At 50.2% G+C, this 21,814-nt stretch overlaps 2 protein-coding genes across 9 annotated transcripts; one reads left to right on the top strand and one right to left on the bottom strand.

Moving 5' to 3' along the window:
* Positions 1-829: 829 nt before the first annotated feature.
* Positions 830-8,113, bottom strand: TMEM138 (transmembrane protein 138). Of its 4 annotated transcripts, none has more exons than XM_004051305.5 (5): positions 7,629-8,113; positions 5,536-5,802; positions 3,803-3,974; positions 2,030-2,105; positions 830-1,444 (listed from the first exon to the last, which is right to left on the bottom strand). In XM_004051305.5, the coding sequence occupies exons 2-5, from the start codon at positions 5,661-5,663 to the stop codon at positions 1,332-1,334; spliced, it is 489 nt and encodes a 162-aa protein (XP_004051353.3). In that variant the 5' UTR covers positions 5,664-5,802; positions 7,629-8,113; the 3' UTR covers positions 830-1,331. The 4 variants fall into 4 exon arrangements, with proteins under 4 accessions (XP_004051353.3, XP_055210233.2, XP_063549273.1 ...); XM_055354258.2 differs by lacking the exon at positions 7,629-8,113 and adding an exon at positions 7,322-7,454; XM_063693203.1 differs by lacking the exons at positions 5,536-5,802; positions 7,629-8,113 and adding an exon at positions 5,476-5,528.
* Positions 7,722-21,187, top strand: CYB561A3 (cytochrome b561 family member A3). Of its 5 annotated transcripts, XM_055354255.2 has the most exons (8): positions 8,184-8,316; positions 12,221-12,316; positions 13,321-13,519; positions 16,061-16,269; positions 16,622-16,679; positions 16,914-17,040; positions 18,902-19,058; positions 19,627-21,187. In XM_055354255.2, the coding sequence occupies exons 3-8, from the start codon at positions 13,336-13,338 to the stop codon at positions 19,648-19,650; spliced, it is 759 nt and encodes a 252-aa protein (XP_055210230.2). In that variant the 5' UTR covers positions 8,184-8,316; positions 12,221-12,316; positions 13,321-13,335; the 3' UTR covers positions 19,651-21,187. The 5 variants fall into 5 exon arrangements, with proteins under 5 accessions (XP_018891831.1, XP_055210230.2, XP_063549272.1 ...); XM_019036286.4 differs by lacking the exon at positions 16,622-16,679 and having other exon boundaries at positions 7,722-8,316; positions 16,914-17,068; XM_063693201.1 differs by lacking the exons at positions 8,184-8,316; positions 12,221-12,316 and adding an exon at positions 12,675-12,845.
* Positions 21,188-21,814: the final 627 nt, after the last annotated feature.

The following is a 21,814-nucleotide window of genomic DNA, read 5'->3' as shown; positions in this document are numbered from 1 at the left end:
ATGAAGCCTTGTCGGCAAATTCTTTTAGCCTCATGTCAATTTCTATAGCAATGAGAGTCTAAGAACTTGTGGTTGGTAACCGTTTGCCACTTTGTTTCTGGGCTTAGTTGCGTGACTTGCCTTGATCAACAGGAGTCTAGGAGACACAAGATAAGCACAGGCTTGAAATGGGGTTGCATACTGGGACTTTCCCGCTCTGCCACTGGCGTGTGAGCAGATCCAGGCTAGTCTGTGGGAAGTAAATCTGCAAACCAGAGCTGAGTAACCACAGTCACTCCAGCTGAGGTCAATGAAGGCTAGCCAACTGCCAGTGGATCCCAAGGCCATCGCAGCTGTCTAGCTGACCTGCAGCTGACAGACACATGAGTGAGCCCAGCTGAAACCACCCACACACAGCCTTGATCAGCTGAACCCCAAGACAAAGAGCCAGGCAGCTGTTGATTGCTGTATGCTCCTGAACTTTGGTGGTGGACTGTTACACAATATTCTGGCAATAGAAAACTGATACTACGGACATAAGAATTTTAAAAATTTCTTTTGCCAAAACTGGCTAAGGGAATATTTTTATTCTTCTGAGGGCAGTTAAGGCTTCTGATAAGGAAAGAGAGTCTGAACAGAGCACACACATCTGGAGCTCCAGGAGTGGGGGATGCAGCATCAGATTCCATCTTGAATTTCTGCTAAAATACTTTGTACTCATAATGGATCTCAATAAAGATCTGTATTTCATCTGTGGCTCCATCTTCCCTCTGGGTCAAGTAGATGCTAAGCTGGACCTTGGCATGCCTCTTAACATGAAGAGATCTAGCTAGACAGACAGACTCCCCCATTTATGGAACAAGAATTCAATTTATTCTCTATTTATAAAACATTTTTTTAAAGTGCCTTGGGTATAAAAATCTAAATGTCTGTGGTGTGATCAGTCAGGAGCACGTAACTATCACTCTTCGCATCCTTTGGTCACTGGGAGATCCTTTGGGGGCTGGGAGGTCCTTCTGTCCCAGGCTAAAGGAAAAGCTTCACAAGGGTAAGAGCCACAGAACCCTCGGCAAGAAAGGCCGGTCAGGGAGAATGAATGGTACAGAGGGGAAAGGAAGGAAAGGGGGTGGAACAGAGGTAGAAGGCAAGAAAGGGATGCCGCACTGGAGACCGATGGGGACACTCTAATTGTGCAAGAGGGAGGATCTTCCTTCTTGAATGCTGAACACAGCTAGTCTGAACCTTCCTTGGAAAGTCCAGCTGTTTGCCCATGCATAGGGCCAACTCTCCCTGCAAAGCAGCAAATGTGGCTTCTATCAGGAAGGAAAAGTATCCATCAGTGTGACAAGAGGTCACCTTCGAACTTGCATGAACTCCTTGCGCAGCCACAAAGAGTCCTGGTAGAAGCGAGGATCACCTAGTCTTATGGCTGTCCGTTTATAGAAGTAGCAGTACAACACTGCCGCTGTGGGGAGGAAGCAGAAGAGAAGCCTCAGGGGTGCTCCTGAGTATCATTTCAGGTTAAGAACAGAACCTGGCCAGGCGTGGTGGCTCACACCTGTAATCCCAGCACTTTAGGAGGCAGAGGCAGGCAGATCATGAGGTCAGAGATCGAGACCATCCTGGCTAACACGGTGAAACCCTGTCTCTACTAAAAATACACAAAAAATTAGCTGGGCGTGGTGGCGGGCGCCTGTAGTCCCAGCTACTTGGGAGGCTGAGGCAGGAGAATGGTGTGAACCCGGGAGGCGGAGCTTGCAGGGAGCCGAGATAGCGCCACAGCACTCCAGCCTGGGCGACAGAGCAAGACTGTCTCAAAAACAAACAAACAAACAAAAAGAACAGAACCTAATGAGGCTGGGCAGCCCTGCCTCCTGATTTCCCATAGTCTTCCAGCAAGGGCAGGGGCAGTAATCCCTCCTGTTCCTGGTGTGGCTGTCACAACCATCCCAAGCTAGCTGGGACAGGTCTGGGAAGCCAGCATCAAGGCCCTCACTGAAAGAGACACATGTGGGACCCGAGAGAGGCCTGACCTTGCTCTGGTCCTTACCTAGTCTCTGGAATACAAACAGCGTTTGAAGTCCATCTGTCCATATGAAGCTGTTGGAGTTTTTCCAGCGTAAGTTCTGAAGGAGATGTGAGATACACAAAAGTTAATGGCCACAAGAGGCCCTAATGTCTCCAACTTGGTTAGCTGCAGAGATGCCAGTTGGTTTAAAATCATGCTAACCTCTTCCTCCTTTCTACAACCCCAAGGAGTGTTTCTTGAAGGAGCCTCAAAGCTCCATTTTTTGCTGCAAAGGGAATATATTTTAACTTTGAGGGAGGAAGTATGAACTAAGTTATTTATTCTCTTTAATTCCATAACCTTTGCCAAGGAGAAATGATATACTCATTATCTCAGGAGTTCAGCTGGTCACTGTCTTGCCTTGAAAAATCGCTGGCTCAGCTCCTGTCAGATAAAGACTTTGGTGTACTCAGGGTTTAATGAGATTAACGGCTTTTATAGTACAAAGCCAGGACCTATTTTGGCTCCAGGAACCAGGGCACAGAATCCTCTTCAGGAAGCACCCGGAGACTCTGGTATTGCTTTGCTTCTTTCCTGGGAGCTCTACTTCTTTCTGTGGAATCACAAGCACAACCTAACAGGGGGTTCGGGTGTGAAAGTGGCTTTAATAATGAAGTGACAACTAGAGAACCCTGAGGTTTTAAAGAGTTCAATTGAATTGAGTACATGAGAAATATATAAGATACTCAAAGAGCTGGAAGAATTTGTGAAGCAGAAGAAATCTGAAACCATGGACACTGGATCTGATCTGAGGCCTATGTTAGAACCAAAGGGAGAGATCCTGGAGGCCGGTTCTCCTAGTTAAAGTGATGGGAGCTCGGCAGACGGCATGGAGCACTCAAGGGCAAGCAGCAATCCTGCTTGGCTACTTCCAAAAACATCCACTGCCTACAGCATTAGCCATGGGGCACTGATGCCTAAGAATAACCTGTATCAACATCCACCTGCCCAAATAGCTAATAATGAGACACATTCAACTACCTGTTTTAGCCCTGGTAGGCCTGTTTGGGGCAAAGGTGAATTGAATGTTCTGGAAGAGTCCCCTGACTCTTGGACAAGACTGTTTTTCAAAACATAAGGTTGGTCAAGAGTACCTTATGAAACTCTCACATGCCCAGGGCTCCAACCCAAACCACTTTCATTTCACCTGTTCTCTATGAAGGATTGTGTGAGACGTCAAAGAATGAAGCTGGGTTCCCAGAGAAAAGATATCCCAGTGGCCGGGCGCAGTAGCTCACGCCTGTAATCCTAGCACTTCAGAGGCCGAGGCAGGAGGATCACGAGGTCAAGAGATTGAGACCATCCCGGCCAACATGGTGAAACCCAGTCTCTACTAAAAACACAAAAATTAGCTGGGCATGGTGGTGCGTGCCTGTAATCTCAGGTACTCAGGAGACTGAGGGAGGAGAATCGCTTGAACCCAGGAAGCGGAGGTTGCAGTGAGCTGAGATCGCGCCACTGCACTCCAGCCAGGCGACAGAGTGAGACTCTGTCTCAAAAAAAAAGAAAAGAAAAGAAAAGTTATTCCTAGCCCTTTAGCGATTCAGGAATTCAGAGTTCAGGCAGGGCACAGTGACTCATGCCTGTAATTCCAGCACTTTGGGAGGCAGAAGCAGGAGAATTGCTTGAGCTTGGGAGGCAGAAGCAGGAGAATTGCTTGAGCTCAGGAGTTTGAGACCAGCCTTGGTAACACAGTAAGACCCCACCTCTATTTAAAATAAAAATTAAAAAAAGAATTCAGACTGCCACTCTTACCATGACCCAGACATGAAGGGAGATGCTGAGGGCAAAGTACACAGCTGTCAGGATGATGGTCCCTTTGAACTTATGGAATAGGAGGTTGACCAGGCCAGCCTGGAAGACGAAGGTGTTGAAGAACATAAGGAAAATGATGATGATGTTGAAGAGGACTGCAATATCCTGGATGCTGTAGACATAAAAAAAAGTACAACCAATGAAAGCCTGTGTGAGGACCCAAGAGCAGGTACTATGTCCTGAGGGACACCACGAGACCTGTCCTTTGTTGTGAGATAGGCATCTGACATCTTAAACCCTCACAGAGATAACATGGGTTTTGGGACCTGAATGACATGAAGCTAAAATTACCTAAAATTACCCACTGGCCCCATCAGTTGGGTTTGCAGTCCATAGTCAAGGCTTTCCTGCTCTAATACTCTTTTTTATTTTTAAAATTTCTTCCATACATAGTCCTAGAGAAGATTCTCTGATACTCTTTATTTTTCGAGACAAGGTCTCATTCTGTTGCCCAGACTGGAGTGCAGTGGTATGATCACAGCTCACTGCAGCGACTTCCTGGGCTCAAGTGATCCTCCCGCCTCACCCTCCTGAGTAGCTGTGACCACACGTGTGTGCCACTATACTCAGCTAATTAAAAAAAAAAATTAGCTCATGTCTGTAATCCCAGCACTTTGGGAGGCTGAGGTGGGCAGATCACTTGAGGTCAAGAGTTTGAGACCAGCCTGGCCAACATGGCAAAACCCCGTCGCTACTAAAAATACAAAAAGTAGCTGGGTGTGGTAAATACATAGCGGGGTGTGGTAGCGCACACCTATAATCCCAGCTACTAGGGAGGCTGAGGCAGAATTGCTTGAACCCAGGGGGAGGCTGAGGCAGAATTGCTTGAACCCAGGGGGCGGAGGTTGCAGTGAGCTGAGATTGTGCCACTGTACTCCAGCCTGGCGACAGAGCTAGACTCCATCTCAAAAAAAAAAAAAAAAATTATGTTTTAATAGAAACAAGATCTCACTATGTTGCCCAGGCTATCTGACACTCTTAAACATTTTTTTTTTTTTTGAGATGGAGTCTTGTTCTGTCGCCCAGGCTGGAGTGCAGTGGCATGATCGTGGCTCACTGCAACCTCTGCCTCCCAGGTTCAAGTGATTCTCCTGCCTCAGCCTCCCAAGAAGCTGGGATTACAGGCATGCACCACCACGCCCATCTAATTTTTGTATTTTTAGTAGAGATGGGGTTTCTGCATGTTGGTCAGACTGGTCCCGAATTCCCGACCTCAGGTGATCTGCCCACCTTGGCCTCCCAAAGTGTTGGGATTACAAGCGTGAACCACCACACCTGGCTTTTTTTTTTTTTTTTTTGAGATAGGGTCTTTCTCTGTCACCTGGTTGGAGTGCAGTGGCATGATCATGGCTCACTGTAGCCTTGAACTCCTGGGCTTAAGCAATCCTTCCACATCAGCATCCTGAATCACTGCGATTACAGGTGTGTGGCACCATGCCTAGCTAATTTTAAAAATTTTTAGTAGGTAGAGACAGGGTCTTGCTATGTTGCCTAGGCTGGTCCTCAAACTCACAGCCTCAAAAGATCCTCCTGCCTTGGCTTCCCAAAGTCCTGGGATTATGGGTGTGAGCCACCGTACCCAGCCTACTAATAACTTTAAGACACTAAATCACCACTGTCAGGGCCTTTGAATTGCGTGGGTTCAGCTTTCCAGAGTGCCTTACTGCACGCACATGAAGAGCACAAGCTGGATGACAGGAGTCTTTTGAAGCAGTTCTGAGAAGGAATTGACAAAGAGGTCATAGGACAGCAGCAGGAACTGCAGAGAGAGCACCAGGCTGTAGTTACTGGTCTGGAGCATCTTCCTTCTGTTTTCTCAGGCCCCCAAGGGCACATCCCACAGTTCCCAGAAAACCGCTCCTGGCTCTCTCCCTACCACTGAGGGAGAGGCTTCTAGTTCCTTTGAATGAGAGCTGTTTCCCTTGCTCTAAGGCAAGCACCTGTTGGAGCAAAAAGATAAGCAAGGTTAGAAATGTATTAATACCATAAACATTTACTGAGGACCTACTGTGTGCCAGGTACCACTCCAGTTGCATGGGATACTTTAGTGAACAAAACCAACAACAAAAATCCCCAAGAAGTCATTTATTCTAGGACCTTCACCAGCTTTTCTCCATGCCTGGAATCTTCTCAATGCAGAGCTGTCTCTAACCAAAGGAATCTAGTAGTATTACTGAGAAGAATGACTGCCTGGTCATGTAGTGGCAGTGGTAACAAAAATGGCAGTAAATCCTTATACACTGCTTACAATGTGCCAGGGAGTGTTCTACAAGCACTAACATTATTTAAACCTCACAAGGTAGATGACATAATACATTATTACCTTCCCCATTTTACAGATGAGAAATTTGAGGCCAAGAGAGGTAAAATAATTTGTCCAAGGTCACGTCGTTAGTAAGTGGCAGAGCTGGTATTCAGATGCAGGCTGCACGGGTCCACAGTCTGTGCTCTTAACTACTGGACTAAGCTGTCTCTTACATAATTGATAGACTAGTATTTAACTAGGCAGGAAAAATGCCAGCACAGAAGTGTGAAGTGCCCTAGGCAGAAAAAGCAGAGAGGAAATAGGGGTCTCCTGGAAAGCTTTATCTTTAGGGTTATGGTTGCAACACAGTGGCAGTTGTTTCTTTTCATCTATTCCAAGACCCACAAGTTGCTCTGGGGGTGTCCTATGACCCGCTGCTGTGCCAAATCTATAAAGAAATTTCAAAATGCTCTGGAGTGTTAGCGATTAAATTAGCATCAGTAAAATGTTTTGCAATTTATAAGCTCTTTTCTATTTCTAACCTTACTTAATCCTACAACCATCTTGAGAAGTAGCCATTACAATGTATATTATCCCCATTTTACACAGAGGCTCCGGAAGGTTAAGGCACCTCCTCCACCTCAGCTGGTGAAGTCCCACCTTATTGGACGTATGTTCGCGGTTTCCTCATTCATTAAATTTTAGAGAGAGAGAGTCTCGCTCTGTCGCCAGGCTGGAGTGCAGTGGCATGATCTTGGCTCACTGCAACCTCCGCCTCTCGGGTTCAAGCGATTCTCCTGCCTCAGCCTCCCAAGTAGCTGGGACGACAGATGCGTGCCACCACGCCTGGCTAATTTTTTGTATTTTTAGTAGAGACGGGGTTTCACCATGTTAGCCAGGATGGTCTCGATCTCCTGACCTCGTGATCCTCCCGCCTCGGCCTCCCAAAGTGCTGGGATTACAGGCGTGAGCCACTGCGCCCGGCCGCATCAAATAACACTGATAGCTACTACCTAGGTACCCACACCACGATAAACTTGTCAACCAAGATCATTTCCTTTAATCCTCCCTACAACTCTGCAAGGTGGGAATTATTCCCATTCTACAGGAAAGGACACAGAAGTCAGAGCTCAAGGCATTCCTCCAGGTCTCAAGTCAGCAGAACCAGGCTTCAAAACTGTGACGCCAAATCCGTGCTCTTAACCACTACTTACAGGCCACCATCCAGGGCTGTTTTGAGGATCCGTTATGCAGAAACGCCCATGCCTGTCTCTACGTACGACGATCCCCTCCAGTTTAGGGCAGTGGAGACTCACAAGCTCATGAAGCTCTTTAATTCGTCCACCGCTACCTGCCGCCTTCCCTTTGTACCTAGGGCAGTATTCTTCACGCTTCCCAATCCACTTAAAAACGAGGCTTCCTTGGCAAACAACAACAAAGCATAAAACCCAAGCCCAAAACAACAGCACCAAAAATTCTGACTTCTGGTCACTTAACCCACTCCTCGTCAATCACTCTCACCTCCAAACTCCAACGTCGGTTGTCATGGGGACATCCTCCCGGCTTCCGGAAGCCGGCTTTAAATTCCGGAAGTAAATGGAGGACGCGGGCCCCGTCTGCGCCGTGCGGCCTGCTAGTCCCCGGCTTTCTCTTCCCGCTCTATGGCCAGTCTGGCCGCCATGTTGGAGCCTTCACTGTTCTGGGCCCGGCCTGCTCCGGGCCCTCCCAGCGTTGCCGCTAGCTGACTTAGGGCTCCCGCCCACACTGCGCACGGCCTTGCTGAGGGCCGGCTCGTAGTGGGAGGCTTCGCGTTCACCGGAACATTTCCGCCTCCTCTGGATGGGGGATGAGAGGCGGGGCTGATGCATCGCAGCAGTCCTGGACCCTGACTTCGGACTTGGAGAAGAAACGCCGAGGAGGAACGGGAGTTAGGGTGTTAGCACCTTGGCGCGCTGGGAGCCGGCCACCCCTGGCCTCCGGACTTCACTTCCCAGGAGGCCTCGCGCGCGACTGGAAGTGCTGCGAGCCTATAAGAAGGCGAGGCGGCGCCCGCCGCTCTGCTCTGGGGCGGCATTGCCAGCCGGCTGTAGGCATTCGGGGCAGTGTCTTCTGCATCTCCTAGGAACCTCGGGAGCGGCAGCTCCGGCGCCTGGTAGCGAGAGGCGGGTTCCGGAGATCCCGGCCTCACTTCGTCCCACTGTGGTTAGGGGTGAGAAGGATCCCGGGGCTGGGAGTTCAGGGACCTGGGTTCGAATGCTGGTTCCGCTGCTATCTCGCTTCGCACTGTCGCGACCCCCTTGCTCGGCCTCAGTTTTCTCTTTTAGAAAGTGGGCACCTTTCTCCGCGCTCTTCCTTCCAACGTGGTGGTTATAAAGGCACGAAAGCTCTTCAGAGGACGCAGAAAGCAGCTGGAGCTCCTCGCCCCAATTTTCACCCATTGTTAGCTGGCACGAGCACCCAGCAGAGGAGTCAGGGATCACCCCTCGGGTGCCTGGAACGGTTCTTTGGATACCTGAGCCGGACCTAGGCACAGGCTGAAGTCCGGGTCTATAATTATTCCGGTGCTAAGGGGTAACTTGTTCACCTACCTCCTTGGCAGGAATACTGAGCCCTTCACTCCTGATGTTCCGACTTTAACAGAAGCTACCTTTGAGAATAAGGAATCCTCAGAGCTGAGAGGGAGGGACCCGAATTCCTGTACCAGCTCTGCCACTTACCTTGGCTAAGTCATTTTCTTGTTTTGGGCCCCAGTGTCATAGTGTTTTTGATTTGTAAGATGAGGGTTTAGGGCTTGTATCCTAAATCTGGTCCTCAAGATTCTTGAAGTCCCCCAGTCCATCGGGGAGGGAGAGCAACAAACTAATTTTCTACCCCTTCATTTACTTGTAGTTCTAAATTATAAAAGTAACACTGCAAGAGTTTGGAGTAGAGCCTTTTTCTTTTTCTTTCTTTCTTTCTTTTTTTTTTTTTTCTGAGACAGAGTCTCACTCTGTCGTCCAGGCTGGAATGCAGTGGCACGATCTCGGCTCACTGCAACCTCCGCCTCCCGGGTTCAAGCGATTCCCCTGCCTCAGCCTCCCAAGTAGCTGGGATTACAGGCGCCCGCTACCGCGCCCGGCTAATTTTTGTATTTTTAGTAGAGACGGGGTTTCTCCATGTTGGTCAGGCTGGTCTCGAACTCCTGACCTTTTGTGATCCGCCCGCCTCGGCCTCCCAAAGTGCTGGGATTACAGGCGTGAGCTACCGCGCCCAGCCTGCGTAGAGCCTTTTTCTAAGACTAAGGGCTGCATGGGAACTAGCATTTCTTACCCCTGGACCTGACCTGTTTTAGCTCAGCCGGGAGAATCCTTTTTCGCAAGAAATTAATAATATCTTGTGACGTGAAAATTATGTGAAACTCAGACTTCAGTGTCCATAAATAAATATTACTGGAACACAGCCGTGGTGCTCATTTGTTAAGATGTTTATGTGGCTGCTCTTGCATGGGCAGAGTTGGTGACATAGTTGTGACAGAGACCATGTGCTCTACAAAGCCTAGAATATTTACTACCTGGACCTTTACAGAAGAGCTTGCTGACTGCTCCCTTAGAATGGGGCTCTGCAAAGTGAGCACACCCTGGGATCACAGCCCAGTCTGCCCTCTTAGAACAAATGAGAGGATATTTTCAAGCATTTGCATTGCAATTTTCACTGTTTTTTTGTTTTGTTTTGTTTTTGAGACAGAGTCTAGCTCTGTCGCCCAGGCTAGAGTGCAGTGGTGCGATCTCAGCTCACTTCAGCCTTCTCCTCCTGGGCTCAAGCCATCCTCCCACCTCAGCCTCCTGAGTAGCTGAGACTACAGGTGCATGCCATCACGCCCAGCTAATTTTTTTTTTTTATTTTTAGAGATGAGGGCTCACTGTTGCTCAGGCTGGTCTGGAACTCCTGGGTATTTATTTATTTATAGACAGAGTCTATCTCTGTTGCACAGGCTGCAGTGCAGTGGTGTGATCTTGGCTCACTGCAACCTCTGCCTCCTGGGTTCAAGCAATTCTTGTGCCTCAGCTTCCCGAGTACCTTGGACTACAAGCGCATGCCACCGTGCCTGGCTAATTTTTGTATTTTTAGTAGAGACGGGGTTTTGCCATGTTGGCCAGGCTGGTCTCGAACCCCTGACTTCAGGTAACCCACCTGCCTCGGCCTCCCAAAGTGATGGGATTACAGGCATGAATCACTGTGCTGGTCCTTCACTGCATCTTCCTTTTCTCCTGCTTTGCACTATTTCAGGAAGTAGGAGGGCTTATCTGTGTATTGTGAGCAGGGCAATATAACTTTGCAGCTCTCTGTCAGGAAAGTGTGCCCAGGGTCTATTCTAAGTCTGTCACAGAGCAGTAAACCAGGACCTTTTCTAGGGTGTGGCTACAGATCCTTTTGGACTGCATTTACTTTTTCCTCTTACAAAGAAAAAAAAAAACAGTTGTGGAAGTAGATATTGTCAGATGACTGAGCCTGCTGATCAAGATCTCTTACATTTCACTGAGGGATGGAGAGTGTTTTAGGTGAACATCTGGTGATCTGAAATGTCCTCTGCCCTTGGAGGAATTGAGGAGGCAGTTCTGAGGCTGGGTAGCAAATCTCTGAGTTAAGTAGTTGAGTCACAAAGCTTCTAGGAAGCTGGTGGCATGATTTTCTCCTGCCAGCTTCATGGAAGCTTTTTCCCCACAGCCCTTGGACCTTCTTTTCTTTTTTTTGAGACAGAGTCTCACTCTGTCCCCCAGGCTGGAGAGCAGTGGCGTGATCTCGGCTCACTGCAACGTCCACCTCCAGGGTTCAGGCAATTCTCCTGCCTCAGCCTCCCTGGTAGCTGGAATTACAGGCGTGCGCCACCACACCCAGCACATTTTTGCAATTTCAGTAGAGACGTGGTTTCACCATGTTGGCCAGGCTGGTCTCGAACTCCTGACCTCAGGTGATCCGCCTGCGTCAGCCTCCCAAAGTGCTGGGATTACAGGCTTGAGCCACCGTGCCTGGCCGGACCTTCCTTTCTCAGAGATTACTGCCAACTTGGGTCACCTTGTGCATCTTTACCTAAGTAGGTGGACTCCTAGCATGGGAAGAGCTGGCATGGCATGGCTGAGGGCCACTGAGAGGCCTGGGCAGGCACAAGGAACATGAGCTGCATGTTAGTTAGGATGAAGTGTGTGACAGCAATGACTAAGAATTCTATGTATATATATATATTTTTAGATGGAGTCTCGCAGTCACCAGGCTGGAGTGCAGTGGCGTGATCGCAGCTCACTGCAACCTCCACCTCCTGGGTTCAAGCGATTTTCCTGCCTCAGCCTCCCGAGTAGCTAGCTGGGACTATAGGCGCGTGCCACCACGCCCAGCTAATTTTTTATTTTTAGTAGAGATAGGGGGCGGGGGTTCACCATATTGGCCAGGATGGTCTCGATCTCTTGACCTTGTGATCTGCCCGCCTCGGCCTCCCAAAGTGCTAGGATTACAGGTGTGAGCCACCTCACCCAGCCTTTTTTTTTTTTTTTGAGATGAAGTTTCGCTCTCGTTGCTCAGGGTGGAGTGCAGTGGCACAATCTTGGCTCATTGCAACCTCTGCCTCCCTGGTTCAAGCAATTCTCCTGCCTCAGCCTCCTGAGTAGCTGGGATTACAGGCGCCCACCACGTCTTCTGGCTAATTTTGTATTTTTAGTAGAGACCGGGGTTTCACCACGTTGATCAGTCTGGTCTCAAACTCCTGACCTCAGGTGATCCACCTGCCTCAGCCTCCCAAAGTGCAGGATTACAGGCATAAGCCATCGCGCCCAGCCAAGAATTCTAATACTTGACTTCTACAGTGTGCTACATTCATTTTCTCACTTGATCTGACAACCTGTGGTCAAGGAAGCAGCGTGGGCCTTGAAGCTAAACATACAGGATTTGGAACTCCCCACCCACTCTCACTGGGTCCTCATGCTAATTACTTATCTCTCTCAGCCTTAGTTTCCTCACGGAATAATATGCCTCCCAGGGTTAAGAGGAGTGAATGGGATCTCGTGTGTAAGGCTCTGGTGCTCGTAGCTGGTGTTCGTTATTCTTACTGTTCAAGTGTTCTTATTGCCATGCCTTTCTTGCAGGTGAGTCCTGCAAATGTTAAGTGATTTGCTCAAGGTGCCCATTTCGCAGGAATTGGAGCCCAGGCCAGTTCTCTGAGCCTATCATTAGGGCTAAAGGTGAGCAGTCAAATGTTTTACCTCCGTGGGGGCTATTGGCTATTAGCTGGTTCCGAGTGAGGGACCTCAATGCAGGAAGCCACACTGTTGCCTTCTTGGTGTGAGTCCATGGGACAGGGTGACTGCCTTGATGCCTGGGCCCGTGCTGCCTACATATTAGCTGAAAGCAGGGCCAGTCCTGTGGCTTTGCCCACTCACCTAGCGTTTAAGAGCAACTGCTCAGGGCTTTAAGCATTTGCCATGCCTGAAACCAGAGTTGGTTTCTGGGTTTATCAAGGACTTGCGGAAATCTCAAAATAAATCTCTTGCTTTCTGGACCATGAGTTGTTGCTTCCTCTTTTCTTCTCTGGACTTTCCCCAGAGGAAGAGAAAGCAGAAGTCTCAGGGCTGGAGACAGCTGAGGGGCATCAGCTGGTTCAAGGTGTGGAGTGTGGGCAGTGGAGTGAAGGCCTGGTTACCTCTCCAGTGAAGATTAGCCCCATAGAGCTCACTCTATGGGAAAGAACTTTTCTGACTCCTTCCTGTCTAGGTTAATAGTGGGGTGTTTGCTCTTTTCAGACTGTAATTTTTGCCTTCTTATCTTAGAACCCAAGGCCTGGGTGTTTGCGTGATTTAGCCTGGATTTTGATTCCTGTCCCTTTTTTCCTGGGGGGTATGGGGTGGTAATTCTTTACCTTCTGGTCCTGTGAGGGGAGAGGAATCCCAGGACTCTGGGTCTTGGGCCTTGGCATCTGGCCTTCGCCAGGGCCAGCCATAGCCTTGAGTTTGCTGCTCTGTCTGGGCACTGACAGGTGCTGGGGTGGGGCCTCAGTCATTGTGACTGAAGATCAGGCCCACCCAGGCATTGAGACCTCGGGCGGGGGGTGGTGCCCAGGCTGATGCAGGGGAACTGAAGCAAAAAGATTCCATCCCACAGGCCAAGAGCGAAATCAGTGTTACCTCCTTTAGCCAGAGAACTGGGTGCACCTGAGCCAGCGGAAATTTGTGACTTCTCCTTCTTCTAGGAGTGCGTGATCAGAATGGTGTTGGGACGGTTCTACTTGTCCTGCCTGCTGCTGGGGTCCCTGGGCTCTATGTGCATCCTCTTCACTATTTACTGGATGCAGTACTGGCGTGGTGGCTTTGCCTGGAATGGCAGCATCTACATGTTCAACTGGCACCCAGTGCTTATGGTTGCTGGCATGGTGGTATTCTACGGAGGTGGTGAGTAAGAGGTCAGGAAGGGAGGCGGGATAGGGCCCACGCTGGACAAAGCTGCACTTTCCCTCTCCAAGGCTGGCCTTTGTAAACGTTGGGTTTGGGGCTATGGGGGTAGGGTGGGTTGGGCTGTCTCTGGGCCTAGCTGTCATTTGGGGGAGGAAGGGGTTAAGATGGGGGGCATCTCAGAAGGGTGGCTTCACAGATACTCTAGGGCAGGAGTTGGCAAACTTTCTGTAGAGGGTCAGATAAATATTTCTGTTTTGCAAGACATAGAGTCTGTGTTGCAGGTACTCAGCTCTGCCACTGTATTGTGAGAGCAGCCATAGACAACACATACACACAAGTGTGGATCAAGTGTTCCAATAAAGCTTTATTTGCAAACATAGGTAGCGAGCTGGATTTGGCCTTTGAGCTGTAGTGTTTTGTTTTGTTTTGTTTTTTTTTCTAGACGGAGTCTTGCTGTGTCGCCCAGGCTGGAGTGCAGTGGCGTGATATCGGCTCACTGCAAGCTCCACCTCCCGGGTTTGCGCCATTCTCCTGCCTCAGGCTCCCGAGTAGCTGGGACTACAGGCGCCTGCCACCATGACCGGCTAATTTTTTTTTGTATTTTTAGTAGAGACAGGGTTTCACCGTGTTAGCCAGGATGGTCTTGATCTCCTGACCTTGTGATCTGCCCACCTCAGCCTCCCGAAGTGCTGGGATTACAGGCCTGAGCCATCATGCCCGACCTGAGCTGTAGTTTTTAACCAGCTCTAGAGAACAGGAGATTGAAGCCTCTCATGGTTTAGTCAGGCCACCGAATGAGGGACTTGCTTGCTCTTCCGGGATCCATCTTTTTTTTTTTTTTTTTTTCTTTTTTTGAGATGGAGTTTTGCTCTTGTCGCCCAGGCTGGAGTGCAATGGCGCGATCTTGGCTCACTGCAACCTCTGCCTCCTGGGTTCAGGCCATTCTCCTGCCTCAGCCTCCCAAGTACCTGAGATTACAGGTGCCTGCCGTCATGCCCAGCTAATTTTTATATTTTTTAGTAGAGATGGGATTTCACCATGTTGATCAGGCTGGTCTCGAACTCCTGACCTCAGGTGATCCACCCGCCTCTGCCTCCCAAAGTGCTGGGATTACAGGCGTGAGCCACTGCGCCCAACCTGGGATCCATCTTTGTAATCTTTGTCCCATGCTTTCAAATCTGTGCCTTGGGGCCCCGGTGAGCCTCATTTTCCCCATTTGTAAAATGGCAATACGATGCCATTGATGATAGCAGCTTACCATGTGCAGTTCACATATATCATCCCATTTTGTTCTTACAAGTTTGTGAGGTGGGCTCTGTTATATCCCTTTTACAGATGAGGAAATTGAGAGTGAGACAGGAGGGGCCAGGCCAGGCGTGGTGGCTCACGCCTGTAATCCCAGCACTTTGGGAGACTGAGGCGGGCGGATCATGAGGTCAGGGGATCGAGACCATCCTCGCTAACACAGTGAAACCCCCGTCTCTACTAAAAATACAAAAAATTAGCCGGGTATGGTGGCAGGCACCTGTAGTCCCAGCTACTTGGGAGGCTGAGGCAGGAGAATGGCGTGAACCTGGGAGGCGGAGCTTGCAGTGAGGTGAGATTGCGCCGCTGCACTCCGGCCTGGATGATAGAACGAGACTCTGTCTCAAAAAAAAAAAAAAAAAAAAAAAAAGGAGAGGCCAAACAGCTAAGAGGCAGAGCCTGGATTTGGATCTATGTTGCCTGACCTTAGTACCTGTGTTGACAGCCAGCCTCACTTGTGACAATTCAGTTTGATGAAACAATGACTGTCATGATGCTTTTTAGCCTAGAAACTGCAAACAAGCTGAATTTATTATTGTAAAAATAGAATGAGAGGTCCAAGAAACCTGCTTCCCCCCTCCACTTTTTTTTTAGGAGACAGGTTTCCCTCTTTTTCAGGCTAGAGTGCAGTGGGATGATCATAGCTTGCTGCAGCCTTGAACTCTTAGGCTCAAGTGATCCTCCCACCTCAGTCCCCCAAGTAGCTGAGAGAACAGGCATGTGCCACCATGCCCGGGTAATATTTTTTATTTTTTGTGGACACAGGATCTTGCTATGTTGCCCAGGCTGATCTTGAACTTCTGGCCTCCCAAAGTGCTGACATGAGTCACCGTGCCCAGCCCTCCTCCCTTTTTAATTGGAATCTATTTATTTATTTATTTCTCTCTGTGGCCCAGGCTAGATTGCAGTGGCATGATCATAGCTCACTGTAACCTCAAACTCCTGGCCTCAAGCAGTCCTCCCACCTTGGCCTCCCAAAAAGTGCTGGAATTACAGGCATGAGCCACCTTGCCTGACCACTCTTCCCTTTTTAACTGGCCCTTCTCTCCTCCCTTCATGGCTGTTATCCCACAAATCATGGGAGGGTAGAAGATGCCGAGGAGTTGATACCAGTGCCCTAGCATTTCCTGTTCCCTTGCTGGGAAGCTGTGTAGGATCCTATCAAGGTTATTCCCTGATGTCTGGGTGAGCTCGAGGGGAGAGGCTGAGCCCTGGCACTACTCTCTCCTGCAGCGTCCCTGGTGTACCGCCTGCCCCAGTCGTGGGTGGGGCCCAAACTGCCATGGAAACTCCTCCATGCAGCGCTGCACCTGATGGCCTTCATCCTCACTGTTGTGGGGCTGGTTGCTGTCTTTACGTTTCACAACCATGGAAGGACTGCCAACCTCTACTCCCTGCACAGCTGGCTGGGCATCACCACTGTCTTCCTCTTCGCCTGCCAGGTGGGTTCTCTCTGTTCTCCTCCTCGAGGTTCCCAGAGCCATGAGCTCTGGTTGGGGGTTCACTTGCATGAGCACCAAATATTCCTTCTGCTCACTGCTTGGAGAGAGACTTGCAGGTTGTTATCTTGTAGAACTGACAGTTTATTCAAGGGCTGTGGGAGGTCAGTGGCCTGAACTTACCCTGTTCCTTTTATCCCTCCCATTGCCCGTCTCTCGTCCCAGAGCCCTCTCTGCTAACTTGTCATGGCACGCACTATTCTGACTCTAATCAGCCATCTGGCTTCCACTTTCCCCACTCCCACCTCTGTGAACCAAAAGAATTCTTGAAGTGGTTTCCATATTCTGATCTCAGGCCTGTGCGAGTGAAGAGTTTTATGAGCAAGGACTGGAAGGAACCAGAGACAAACAAGGTGGTTGGGTTTGCTGGGAGTGGGATGGTAGCTAAGCATGTCATTTACTGTTCTTGTTGCTTGGGTAATAGGCCACAATGAGGAAGCTAGCACAGTAGTGGGCAATGCCTGGTGGGAGGGTTTGAGTTGTGAAAGAAGAGCCAGGGAGCAGAGATGGGGAGGAGGCGCTGATGGGGTGGGATGTGCTTTGGTCACACATAGCACAGTCGGGTGCGTCCTCCCTTTTGTCCACAGTGGTTCCTGGGCTTTGCTGTCTTCCTCCTGCCCTGGGCGTCCATGTGGCTGCGCAGCCTCCTAAAACCTATCCACGTCTTTTTTGGAGCCGCCATCCTCTCTCTGTCCATCGCATCCGTCATTTCAGGCATTAATGAGAAGCTTTTCTTCAGTTTGTGAGTGCAGTGGGGTCCCCAACTCTAAGGTGAAGAGGAGGGAATAGGGTCTTCAAAAGATACACCCTGTGATCACAGGACTCACCCAAGGGAGGAGAGCTTTTGGGGTTGGGTCCACTCCTGATCTGGAAGGTAACAGAATTGATCTTTCTTTAGGTTGAAATTGATAAGTCAGCAGATATTTATTGAGCATCAGTTTGATTTAGCACCTGCTGTGTGTCAGAAACAGTACTAAGCACCTTACATTTAATCCTGTCAACCACCCTACATCATTGGTATTGATTGGTATTGTTGTCATTGCCATTTTCTTTTTTTTTTTTTTTTTTTTTTGAGATGGAGTCTCACTCTGTCGCCCAGGCTGGAGTGTAGTGGCACAATCTTGGCTCACTGCAACCTCCACCTGCCAGGTTCAAGCAATTCTCCTGCCTCTGCCTCCCAAGTAGCTGGGTCTACAAGTGTGCGCCACCATGCCCGGCTAATTTTTTGAATTTTTAGTAGGGACGGGGTTTCACCATGCTGGGCAGGCTGGTCTCGGACTCCTGACCTCATGATCTGCCCGCCTCGGCCTCCCAGAGTGCTGGGATTATAGGCATGAGCCACTGCACCCGGCCGTCATTGCCATTTTCAATTGAGGGAACAGATTCTGCAATAGGACTGTTCAGGTAAAAATAAAAATAAAAAAAAATGAGGGAACAGAGGGGTTACGTAACTTACCCAAGGGCACACAGCCAGTAAGTGGCAGAGCTGGGACTCAGGTTAGGCAGTCTGACTCTAGAGCCTTACATGCCTGACCACTACTGTCCATTCTTTTGAGGCAATGGGGTGTAGTGAAAAGCAACTAGGACTTAAGGTCAGACCTTGGTTTCGATCTTGGCTGTGCCATTTACTAGTTATGCAACTTTGGGCAAGTTAATTTCATTGCTTTGAGCTTCAGTTTCCTCACGGGTAAAAGGATTATTACAGCTGGGTGCCGTGGCGTGCACCTGTAGTCCCAGCTACTAGGGAGGCTGAGGTGGAAGGAGTCCAGCCTGGGCAACATAGGAAGACCCTCTCTCTCTCCTTTTATCCCCCCCGGCCAAGAGATAGCATCTCACTCTGTTGCCTAGGTTGGAGAGCAATGGTGTGACCATAGCTCACTGCAGCATCAAACTCCTGCACTCAAGCGATCTTCCCAATGTAGCCTCCTAAGTAAGGTAGGACTACAGGCATGGACCACCTCACCGAGCTAAGTTTTATTTTTGTAGAGACAGGATCTCACTATGTTGCACAGGCTAGTCTCCAACTCCTGGGGTAAAGCAATCCTCATGCCTTGGCCTCCCAAAGTGCTGGGATTACAAGAGTGAGCCACTGCACCTGGCTCATTATACAAATATTTGCAGGGACTTAGAAAGGGTGTTAAAATTCAGCTGGGCATGGTGGCTCACGCCTGTAATCCCAGCACTTTGGGAGGCCGAGGCGGGCGGATCACGAGGTCAGGAGATCGAGACCATCCTGGCTAACATGGTGAAACCCTGTCTCTACTAAAAATACAAAAAATTAGCCGGGCGTGGTGGCAGGCACCTGCAGTCCCAGCTACTTGGGAGGCTGAGACAGGAGAATGGCGTGAACCCAGGAGGCAGAGCTTGCAGTGAGCCGAGATCATGCCACTGCAGTCCAACCTGGGTGACAGAGCAAGACTCCACCTCAAAAAAAAAAAAAAAGGGTGTTAAAATTCTAGATCACATGTGGACCCGGGAAGGTTTTCTCACCCTCTGTTAGTGACATCGAGTCTCCCACTAGACAAAAATAGGTGGAAAAATCTCTCGAGGGCTCACATTGTTTTGTCATCTTCAGGAAAAACACCACCAGGCCATACCACAGCCTGCCCAGTGAGGCGGTCTTTGCCAACAGCACCGGGATGCTGGTGGTGGCCTTTGGGCTGCTGGTGCTCTACATCCTTCTGGCTTCATCTTGGAAGCGCCCAGAGCCGGGGATCCTGACTGACAGACAGGTATGGGTTCCAGTCCCACATTCCAGGGTGGGACAGGGCCAGGTCTAGAGAAGGATCTCCCACGAAAGTCTGGGGCCTTGACAAGAAGACTTACCCTGTGGCACAGCAGGAAACCAAATAACTTGAGGGTGGAGTTAGGGTGGCTGATGGGGAGCACTGGTCCCAAACCAGCGCATCCCAGTGAAATGCTGGAACTCCCCAGTCTGTCCATTGGAAGACAGAATTTCCCCCCCAAATCACTGTGGTTCTGTGAGGTGAAGTGTGGCCTTATCTTCTTCCCTAAGGAAGGGCTTGACTGTGACAAGGGTGTGTGATTTCTCCTTTACCAGCCTGGGGGCTAGTCTAGTGGGATGGGTGCCTGGTGACCAGCTGAGTGCTCAGAGCAGGTCTTGATGGGATGTAGGGAGATGGGGTGTGTACCAGGCTCAGGGACTTTGGGGCTTCCTTGAGGGATTTGGTGGCTTGGATGGGGACCACCCTGCAGGTTGGGGGTCTGTCTGAACAGCTTGGGCCTGGTGTGACTCCTGCATCATGTCATTAACTCCTGGGCATCTGCCTCTCTTTCCAGCCCCTGCTGCATGATGGGGAGTGAAGCAGCAGGAAGGGGCTCCCAGGAGCTCCTGGTGGTGCAGCCTGTGCTCCCCTCAGAAGCTCTGCTCTTCCCACGGCTCCCGGCTGGTTTCAGCAGGCGACTTTCTTTGAATGCTGGGCCCAGACTTCTTGCCTGGGTGCTGGCCTGCCCTCTCCGGCCGCTTGCTGCCTGTCTGCTTTCCTTGGTGGCTTTGCCTGGGTGCTGGGCCTGCCTTCTCTGGCCACTTGCTGCCTGTCTGCTTTCCTTGGTGGCTTTGGCTTCTGCACTCCTTGGCCTCAGCCTCTCAGGTCCTCCATTCACACGAGGTCCTCCTTGCTCTGGCCGCTCTTGCTGCTCCTGTCTGAAGAAATCAGACTGATTTCCTCTTAAGACTCCTAGGGGATGTGGTGAAGAGCTGGGACTCAAGTGCAGTCCACAGTGTGAACCATGTGGGAGGTGAGGTGTCCGTCCACTTCCCCCATAAAGGTGTGCATTTCAGTTAGGCTGCCCCGCCACAGAGCAGGCTTCATCTGCTTTGCCATCCAGCCCCATCTGGATGTGAGGTGGGGTGGAGACATCATGGGGTGATTGCAGAAGGGGGGAGTGGCGGCCCACGCAGCTTCTGCTGAGGAGCTGACCGCTCTGAGCTGTTCTGTTTCATATTGCTGCTCTGTGTCTGCATGTATTGTGACCGTGCGGCTCCACCTCTTCCAGCTGCTGCTACAGCTGAGGCCTGGATCCCAGCCTTTCCCTGTGACTTACATGTCTGTCACCGGCAGGCAGCCCTACAAATCCTGGTGACCTGCTCTCCCAAGAACAGAGCCTGTCCCCAGATGTCCCAGTAGCGATGAGTAACAGAGGTGGCTGTGGACTTCCTTTACTTCTCCTTGCTGGATCAGGGCCTTCCTGCCTCCCGCTGGGCAGGTCCGGCCTTGCTCTCTTGGCAGGGCCCCAGCCCCTCTGACCACTCTGCAGCTCACCATGCAACTGATGCCAAAGTTGTGGTGTCCTGTGTGCAGCAGCCCTGGGAGCCACTGCCACCTTCAGAGGGGTTCCTTGCTGAGACCCACATTGCTTCACCTGTCCCCACCATGGCTGCTTGCCTGGCCCAACCTAGCGTTCTGTGCCATGCTAGAGCTTGAGCTGTTGCTCTTCTTCAGGGGAGGAAATAGGGTGGGGAGTGGGAAGGGTCTTGCTCCTCTCCTAAATGTTGCTGCTGTGGCTTTTTTGCCTTCTCCAAAGATGCACTGCCAGGTCCCAAGCTTCAGACTGCTGTGCTTAGTAAGCAAGTGAGAAGCCTGGGGTTTGGAGCCCACCTACTCTCTGGCAGCATCAGTATCCTACTCCTGGCAACATCAGGCCAACGTCCACCCCAGCCTCACATTGCCAGATGTTGGCAGAAGGGCTAATATTGACCGTCTTGACTGGCTGGAGCCTTCAAAGCCACTGGGATGTCCTCCAGGCACCTGGGTCCCATGACCAGCTCCCCGTCTCCATAGGGGTAGGCATTTCACTGGTTTATGAAGCTCGAGTTATATTAAATATGTTAAGAATCAAAGCTGTCTTTGTTCAGGCTGCTATAACAAAAATATAATAGCCTGGGTGGCTTAAACAACAAGTGTTTATTTCTCACAGTTCTGGAGGCTATAGACATCCAAGATCAAGGCGCTGGCAAATGTGGTGTGTGGCAAGGGCCAGCTTCCTCAGAGACCGTCTTCTCACCGTAACCTCACATGGTGGAAAGGGCGTGAGAGCTCTCTGGGGCTCCACCCTCATAACCCAATCACCTCCCAAAGGCCCCACGTCCTAACACTACCATAGTGGGGGTGAGCCTTTCAACACAGGAATTTGGGGGGGACACAAACATTCAGTCTCTACTAACAGCCCTCTGATGAAATGATGCTGTGGTTAAATGAGTTCTGGGCCAATTTGTAAAAGCCTCAGGACAGGTCTGACCCTCACAGACCTAGGGAGGGGCCAACCGGAAGGCACCAAAGATCCACATGATCCTCTGTCTTCATGGAATGGCATGTGTGGATTCACATGCAGCTCATTTATGTGCAGATGTCCTTAATAGCTAATGGCACGTGCTTATCTCACGAGGAAGGAAATTTTTCCTATTTCATAATCTGAGAAAACAAGACTCAAAAAGGGTGACTAGGTTGAGGTCACCCAGCCAGGAAAT

Source organism: Gorilla gorilla, chromosome 9 (assembly GCF_029281585.2).
Source record: "Gorilla gorilla gorilla isolate KB3781 chromosome 9, NHGRI_mGorGor1-v2.1_pri, whole genome shotgun sequence".
NCBI classification, from domain to species: Eukaryota; Metazoa; Chordata; class Mammalia; order Primates; family Hominidae; genus Gorilla; species Gorilla gorilla.
The sequence above is the reverse complement of the archived record's forward strand: the minus strand, read 5'-3'. Positions and strand labels throughout refer to the sequence as shown.